The sequence below is a fragment of the Bufo gargarizans genome, chromosome 9 (assembly GCF_014858855.1).
Source record: "Bufo gargarizans isolate SCDJY-AF-19 chromosome 9, ASM1485885v1, whole genome shotgun sequence".
Classification (NCBI taxonomy): Eukaryota; Metazoa; Chordata; class Amphibia; order Anura; family Bufonidae; genus Bufo; species Bufo gargarizans.
Genome location: NC_058088.1, coordinates 198,400,950 through 198,410,118, shown reverse-complemented (window position 1 = coordinate 198,410,118; position 9,169 = coordinate 198,400,950). Strand labels below are relative to the sequence as shown.

Genomic DNA, 9,169 nt, shown 5'->3' with positions numbered 1-9,169 from the left:
ACAGGAGAATACAGTCTATTGCTCCCTGTTATCAGCCATTTCAGGGGAGGATGACTGTAGGACAGGAGAATGCAGTCTATTGCCCCCTGTTATCAGCCATTTCAGGGGGGAGGATGACTGTAGGACAGGAGAATACAGTCTATTGCTCCTGTTATCAGCCATTTCAGAGGAGAGGATGACTGTAGGACAGGAGAATACAGTCTATTGCCCCCTGTTATCAGCCATGTCAGGGGGGAGGATGACTGTAGGACAGGAGAATACAGTCTATTGCCTCCTGTTATCAGTCATTTCAGGGGAGAGGATGACTGTAGGACAGGAGAATACAGTCTATTGCCTCCTGTTATCAGCCATTTTAGTATGATTCATACGGGATGCTGGTGTAATATATAAGTCTTAATTAGTCGGGTCACATCACGGACACCTATAGTTCGACCACTTTCGGGTGCATGTCTAGGTTTATTCCCGACTCCACCTCAGGAACTTGAGCAGAGTGGCCTGATGAAGGGTCTTTCTTATGACCCGAAACGTTGCTTAATTATGACTGGCTGAATAATATTAAAAAATTCACTGATTTCATAAGCATAAACGGAGTGCTGTCTGTCTCTGTAAAAATTTAGGTGTAAGGTAATACCAGTTTCCGGGGACTATCTTCCCAGTTTCACCAGTTTACAGTAATCTGTCCTGCATAATTATATAAAGGGTTTCTGCTTTACTCACTGTCACTTGCTGCTCTGTAATGTCCCTGTTCTCCCTGCAGTCACTGCTCAAACATCCTGCCATTGGACATAATTGTTGCACAAAGGTTTCTTCTGCTCGTTTTAGTTCTTAAGATGTGGGGTCTGTTACAGTGTGTCAGTGCAGGTAAGAGTTGACAACCTGGCGTTCATGACAATAGAAGGATATGATCATTCTTATGTTCTTCATAGAAAGATCCAATCCCTGCACTGACATTTCTGCATGCCTGCAGCCACCACTAGAGGGAGCTCACTACATACAGATTATACAGTCACCACTAGAGGGAGCTCACTACATACAGATTATACAGCCACCACTAGAGGGAGCTCACTACATACAGATTATACAGTCACCACTAGAGGGAGCTCACTACATACAGATTATACAGTCACCACTAGAGGGAGCTCACTACATACAGATTATACAGCCACCACTAGAGGGAGCTCACTACATACAGATTATACGGCCACCACTAGAGGGAGCTCACTACATACAGATTATACAGTCACCACTAGAGGGAGCTCACTACATACAGATTATACAGCCACCACTAGAGGGAGCTCACTACATACAGATTATACAGCCACCACTAGAGGGAGCTCACTACATACAGATTATAGTCACCACTAGAGGGAGCTCACTACATACAGATTATACAGCCACCACTAGAGGGGAGCTCACTACATACAGATTATACAGCCACCACTAGAGGGAGCTCACTACATACAGATCATACAGTCACCACTAGAGGGAGCTCACTGCATACAGATTATTTAGCCACCACTAGAGGGAGCTCACTACATACAGATTATTTAGCCACCACTAGAGGGAGCTCACTACATACAGATTATACAGTCACCACTAGAGGGAGCTCACTACATACAGATTATACAGCCACCACTAGAGGGAGCTCACTATATACAGATTATACAGCCACCACTAGAGGGAGCTCACTACATACAGATTATACAGTGACCACTAGAGGGAGCTCACTACATACAGATTATACAGTCACCACTAGAGGGAGCTCACTACATACAGATTATACAGTGACCACTAGAGGGAGCTCACTACATACAGATTATACAGTGACCACTAGAGGGAGCTCACTACATACAGATTATACAGTCACCACTAGAGGGAGCTCACTACATACAGATTATACAGTGACCACTAGAGGGAGCTCACTACATACAGATTATACAGCCACCACTAGAGGGAGCTCACTACATACAGATTATACAGTCACCACTAGAGGGAGCTCACTACATACAGATTATTTAGTCACCACTAGAGGGAGCTCACTACATACAGATTATACAGTCACCACTAGAGGGAGCTCACTACATACAGATTATACAGTCACCACTAGAGGGAGCTCACTACATACTGATTATACAGCCACCACTAGAGGGAGCTCACTACATACAGATTATACAGCCACCACTAGGGGGAGCTCACTACATACAGATTATACAGCCACCACTAGAGGGAGCTCACTACATACAGATTATACAGCCACCACTAGAGGGAGCTCACTACATACAGATTATACAGCCACCACTAGAGGGAGCTCACTACATACTGATTATACAGCCACCACTAGATGGAGCTCACTACATACAGATTTTATTACAAGACCCGGAGGCTCATATTGCTATTCTCCTTCTTTACTCTGACCAATAGCAGCAAAGAACAAATAAAAATATTGACACATGTCATCAGCCCCTCCCCATAGTCTCTCTATAACAGGCCACACCGCCTGCAAATCCTCCTCTTTCTTTGCTGCTGACCGCAGAGATAAGTATTGAGAATTTTCTGTTCATGTCATTATGACTCACATGTATTTATAGTGATACTGTTTGGCTTTGGTTTATCTTGTTTTGGTTTTTTCCCCCCTTTTGGGGCGCTTTGGGGCCATTTATTGCTATATTTATTGCTGTATATATATATATGTGCTTTGGGTTTCTGTTTGTGAACTTGGGTTTTCCCTTGTTTCCTCCTCGCCTGCGGGCATTTAGGAGGTTACTCTGCGCTCCCCTTTAGTTGCGCTCCGTTTATACCCCGCGCTTACTGCGCCCCTCGGTACCCTTCTTCTGCTCCTCCTCCTTTTCTGGCGGGTCTTTTTTCCCGCCGCTTACCTCAGCGCGGCTGCGGCGTCTCCCTCGGCTCTTCCTGGCAGGCGCGCCCGAGATCTCGCGAGATCTCGGGCACTTCCGCTTCCGCTTTGTGACGTCATCGCTATCGGAGCTCCGGCCGCATTGCTGCGTCCTCGGTTTTTCTTGCAGGTTTTGCCTTAGCGATTTCTATCCCTCTACTGGTCTTGGGGCAAATCCCCTCTGCCAGCCTTCCCCATCTAGTGTCCCCTATCATTAATTCTGCAGTTAGCTTATATATTTTTTGCCAGCATTAATAGTGCCATCATGCCTAAGAATGTGCATGCTGCCCAGGGCCCTGCAGAGGAGGATCTTCCTCTAATGGAATTAACCCCTTCAGGGGAAGATGGTCATGCCCCGATCCCTGGCGGTCATGATACGGATTTTCAGGCGTCCATATCTAGCGCCATTGCTGCAGCCATGGGATCTATGACTTCCGCCATCTCCCAGACTATTGCCCAGGCCCTTGCGGCCCATCCAGTTACCTCTCAAACCCCGCAGCCCGTCACGGTGTCCCCACCCACCGGGCCAGTGATTTCTGCCTCCAGAAAAAGGAATAGTATGGGTGATGATGTTTCCACCAATGTTGGCGCGCTTGGTCCGCGCAAGAGAGCCCGTACGCGTCGGGCAGAACGCACGCGGAACTGGAAAAGTGCTAGAGCACTGCAGGAAACGGATACCGATTCTGAGATCGGTTCTGAGGAGGAGGCTTTAGATGACGCCTTTGAGGAGGCAGAGGAGGACCCATCAGGGGTCATGGAAGATAACCCCTTACCCGGGTGCAGCTCCAGGTTTTCGGCAGCAGATGTGTCCTTGACAGACCCATCAGGGGAACCGCTCTTTGACCCGGATTCCCTACACCACCCTCGGTCTGCGGAGTGGTTGCCGTTGGAGCACGTCTCCAAATATTTGGAGGCCCGCGTGCGTTGCCCCCTCTCCAAAGAGGCGCGCAACAAGCTTAGGGCAGAATGCCCCAGACCCATAATCCCGAACAGGGTTTGCGAGACTCCAGTGGTAGACCCCAAAATGACCCAATTCCTCGCCAAATCTGGGTGGAATCCGAGAAAGGGTCTGGAGTCAGCCCTGCGTGCGTGTCAGGACAAGCTCCTGGACATATTTGGCCCACTGGCAAAGATTTTCGACTTGGCCGAGGTTGCCAAGGTCGAGGGTAAGCTGGTAGACCCTCTAGAGCTGCGCGAGTGGGTGCAGCGCGCGATTTGCGTAGCAGGAAACGTTAACACGTCCCTGGCTATTGAACGGCGCAAGGCCATACTTTTCAAGGTTGAGCCTAAACTCTCCAACTTGGCGCTTACCGAAGCCGGTAAGGAGGCACAGGGCCTGCTGTTTGGCGAGTCCTTTATTAAAGACTTAGGTCGGTTCGTCGGTGCGTTTACAGCACTCGATAAGGCCCAAAGTTCATTGAAGCGGGTGTTTCACGGTAGGGTCTCTACCAGGGCCGGCAGTTTCAGGGGCCGTCTGTCCGGCCGTGCCCATTTTCAGTCCCGTGCTACGGGCAGAGGCTCCTTCTCCCAGAGACCTGCGTTCCAGGAGCAGAGGCGAGAGTCATCATCCTTTTTCCCTTCCCGGGGAGGATCCTGGAGGCCTAGAGGATACAGAGGAAACCCTGGTTCCAGACGACCTTATGGTAAGACCGATGCCTCATTTCAATTCTTTGCCTGTTTGTGTAGGGGGCAGACTCCGGCTCTTTTCTCGAGCTTGGTCGCGCATCACCTCGGACCAGTGGATTCTCTCCACGGTCAGGGGTTTCCACATAGAGCTGACATCTTCTCATCTGTCCATTCCGCCCCCACACCCGGCAGTGCTGTCGGTAGAGAGCCGCATACTTGTGGACTCAGAGCTATCAGATCTCTCCCGCAAAGGGGCCATAGAGCCGGCTCCGGCATCCACTGGCGCGGTAATCAGCAACATTTTCTTGGTGGCGAAAAAAGGGGGCCAGCTACGGCCCGTCATCAATTTACGCGCTCTCAACGCGTTCGTCAGGTACCGCCATTTCAAGATGGAGGGCATCCATCTCCTTCGGGACCTACTTCAAGTGGGCGATTGGATGGTCAAGTTGGACCTGAAGGACGCTTATCTTACCGTCCCTGTCGAGGACGCGTCCAGGGACCTTCTATGTTTCCTTTGGAAGGACAGGGTTTGGCGATTTACGTGCCTCCCTTTCGGCCTTTCTTCAGCTCCGTGGTGCTTCACCAAGCTGATGCGCCCTGCTATGGCCTGGCTGCGCAGTCGGGGAGTTCGCCTCATCGTCTATCTGGACGACATCCTGATCATGGCACAGGATCATGCGGTGTTGCTGACTCATCTTCGCTGGACTATGGATCTCCTGTTGGAGCTGGGTTTCCTTCTCAATCAGGAGAAGTCCTGTCTCATCCCGGCTCGCGAGATGGAGTTCCTGGGGTTTCTGGTGGATTCCACGGTGGGGACTCTCAGCCTACCACCGTCCAAGGTTCGATCCATTCGGAAGGAATTGTGCAGAGCCGAGTCGTCCTCCCAGATCCCGTTGCGTCAACTGGCCAGGATCATAGGGCTTCTAGCGTCATCTATCCAGGCGGTCTTCCCAGCCCCACTACATTACCGGGCCCTCCAGCGTCTGAAGATTTCCCACCTCCGGAAAGGAGCTTCCTATGCGGATTGGATTTCCCTGGACGAGGAAACCAAGGAGGAGTTGTCCTGGTGGATCCACAATTTACGAGCTTGGAACGGCAAAGCCATTTTCGGTCATCGTCCGGACTTCGTGGTGGATTCGGATGCCAGCCTGTCGGGCTGGGGAGCTCACTGCGAGGGGATCTCGACCGGAGGCGGCTGGTCAGCGGACGAAGCAGGATTCCATATCAATGCGCTGGAACTGTTGGCAGGTTCGTTCGCAATCAGGAGTTTCACGAGAGACACGGCCAAGGCCTGCATTCAACTTCGCATGGACAACGTGTCGGCAGTGCGTTACATCAATGGCATGGGCGGTACACGTTCCACCATCCTATCTCGGTTGGCGAAGGATTTCTGGGACTACTGTCTGGACAAGGAGTTGATTGTCTTGGCGGAATATCTTCCGGGCGTCCAGAACATTCGGGCAGATTGGAGTTCTCGATATCTCTCCGACTCCAGCGATTGGCAGTTAGATCCAGCGGTGTTCCGGTCCTTAGCGTCTCTTTGGGGGCATTGCTGTATCGACCTGTTTGCCTCCCGCTTGAACACGCAGCTGCCACGTTTCTACAGTTGGCGCCCGGACCCAGAGGCCGAAGCTGTGGACGCGTTCCTGCAGGATTGGTCGCGGGGTCTGCTCTACGCATTCCCCCCCTTCCAACTGATTCCCAGGACCCTGATTCAGGTACGCCGTCATTCAGCGGATCTGGTTCTGCTGGTCCCGTTTTGGACTTCCCAGTCGTGGTTTCCTCACCTTCTGGAGATGATGATAGAGACCCCGTACCTGCTCCCGACTTCTCAGACTCTCCTCCGAGGTCCGAATCACCAGCTGCATCCTCTTCTCCTGGACGGATCTCTGCGCCTGTTGGCGTGTCGAGTTTCAGGGGACCCTGGGAGGTCCCGGGAGTTTCGGGAACAGCTAGAGTCCTTTTGGAGAATGCCTGGGCCCCAGGGACCAGAAGATCTTACAGATCTGCCTGGGGATCTTGGGATCGCTGGTGCGTGGCTAGGAACTTGGATCCCGTTTCGGCACCTGTGACGGAGATCTTGCACTTCCTGTCTTCTCTTTTCGACCAGGGCAAGGCCTATCGCACGATCAGCCTTTTCAGGTCGGCCATTTCTGCGTCCCACCAGGGGTTTGATGGTACTCCTGCGGGGCAACATCCTTTGGTATGCCGTCTATTGCGCGGCTCTCGGATGTCTCGGCCTCCTAGACCCAGATTTTCGGCTACTTGGGACGTGTCTTGTGTCCTTTCCTTTCTATCTTCTTGGCCTCAGAATTCAGACCTGTCCTTGAGGCAACTGTCGGCGAAGCTCGTCACTCTTTTCTGTCTAATTTCCTGCAAGCGGGTGTCCGACGTCCGGGCTTTGGATTATGATGCCCGCTCGTATACTCCGGAGGGGGTCTCCTTTGACATCTCTAGGAGGACCAAGTCTCACATACGCTCAGTCGCTTATCCGGCTTTCCCGGCCTCACCTTCTCTCTGTCCGGTGGAATGCCTCAAGGAGTATGAAGCTCGAACTTCCCTTCATCGTTCACGGGAGTTTCCTCATCTTTTCCTCTCTACCATTCGTCCTTTCGCCCCGGTGTCCACTCCCACGCTGGCTAGGTGGATGAAGTGGATCATGGAATTGGCGGGCGTGGACACTTCCATTTTTTCGGCACATTCCGCTAGGGGGGCATCCGCTACCTCTTTGGCGGTGTCTGGCGCCAGGTTGGAGGACATTTTAAAGTTGGCAGACTGGTCCAGAGTGTCCACATTCAGAGAATTTTACTTCCGTCCAGGTCCTCACGTTTTCTCGTCAATCATTGAAAATTTGTCTTAACTTTGAACTCGCAATATGAGCCTCCGGGTCTTGTAATAAAATCAGGTGATTTTCCTATTTCATGACGTAAAGTCATGATTTTATTAAAGACACGGAGGCGAGTATTGCCCACCCTACGTTTTCCCTCCCTATGTGAGTTTAATATTGGAATGATTTTGATTGTATGTCATTTGCATATTGATTTAACTCTATGAGTTTTTTCCTGAGTAGGTTTGTCGCAACCATTTGTTTGTGCATACCATGCACCACTTTGCTTCTATCATGGTTCTGTTTTCGCCTTTTTTCAGGTTGAGATCGGTCAGTTCCGTGGTGTCCTTTGTTCTACGTCCTGGTTCGGAGGGTCGGCAGTTCGGTTCCAGCCGGTCATGTGACGTGGACAGCTTCAGGAGGTTCTTCAAGGTTGTTCCTGGTGTTCCTGTTCGCTTCCGGATGGATGGCGCTTTTGTTTCCCAGGCTGTTCCGGTTCCTGGTTGGCGGTTCGGTTGGACTGTTCGGTTTTACAAAGAAAGAGGAGGATTTGCAGGCGGTGTGGCCTGTTATAGAGAGACTATGGGGAGGGGCTGATGACATGTGTCAATATTTTTATTTGTTCTTTGCTGCTATTGGTCAGAGTAAAGAAGGAGAATAGCAATACTCGCCTCCGTGTCTTTAATAAAATCATGACTTTACGTCATGAAATAGGAAAATCACCTGATTATACAGTCACCACTAGAGGGAGCTCACTACATACTGATTATACAGCCACCACTAGATGGAGCTCACTACATACAGATTATACAGTCACCACTAGAGGGAGCTCACTACATACAGATATATACAGCCACCACTAGAGGGAGCTCACTACATACAGATTATACAGCCACCACTAGAGGGAGCTCACTACATACAGATTATACAGTCACCACTAGGGGGAGCTCATTACATACAGGTTATAGAGCCACCACTAGAGGGAGCTCACTACATACTGATTATACAGCCACCACTAGAGGGAGCTCACTACATACTGATTATACAGCCACCACTAGAGGGAGCTCACTACATACAGATTATACAGCCTCCACTAGAGGGAGCTCACTACATACAGATTATACAGCCACCACTAGAGGGAGCTCACTGCATTCAGATTATACAGTCACCACTAGAGGGAGCTCACTACATACTGATTATACAGCCACCACTAGAGGGAGCTCACTACATACAGATTATACAGCCACCACTAGATGGAGCTCACTGCATACAGATTATACAGCCACCACTAGAGGGAGCTCACTACATACAGATTATACAGCCACCACTAGATGGAGCTCACTGCATACAGATTGTACAGCCACCACTAGAGGGAGCTCACTATATACAGCCACCACTAGAGGGAGCTCACTACATACAGATTATACAGCCACCACTAGAGAGAGCTCACTACATACTGATTATACAGCCACCACTAGAGGGAGCTCACTACATACAGATTATACAGTCACCACTAGAGGGAGCTCATTACATACAGATTATACAGCCACCACTAGAGGGAGCTCACTACATACAGATTATACAGTCACCACTAGAGGGAGCTCACTACATACAGATATATACAGCCACCACTAGAGGGAGCTCACTACATACAGATATATACAGCCACCACTAGAGGGAGCTCACTACATACTGATTATACAGCCACCACTAGAGGGAGCTCACTACATACAGATTATACAGCCACCACTAGAGGGAGCTCACTACATACAGATTATACAGCCACCACTAGAGGGAGCTCACTACATACAGATTATACAGCC

General features: G+C 50.3%; 1 protein-coding gene across 1 annotated transcript; it reads left to right on the top strand.

Annotated features, from left to right (window-relative positions):
• Positions 1–2,625: 2,625 nt before the first annotated feature.
• Positions 2,626–7,996, top strand: LOC122946817. Its single transcript, XM_044306662.1, has 2 exons — positions 2,626–4,536; positions 7,667–7,996. The coding sequence occupies exons 1-2, from the start codon at positions 3,159–3,161 to the stop codon at positions 7,669–7,671; spliced, it is 1,383 nt and encodes a 460-aa protein (XP_044162597.1). The 5' UTR covers positions 2,626–3,158; the 3' UTR covers positions 7,672–7,996.
• Positions 7,997–9,169: the final 1,173 nt, after the last annotated feature.

Excerpts from the sequence above, each read along its gene's own strand:
- LOC122946817 (XM_044306662.1), top strand. The coding sequence starts at position 3,159 with ATGCCTAAGAATGTGCATGCTGCCCAGGGCCCTGCAGAGGAGGATCTT.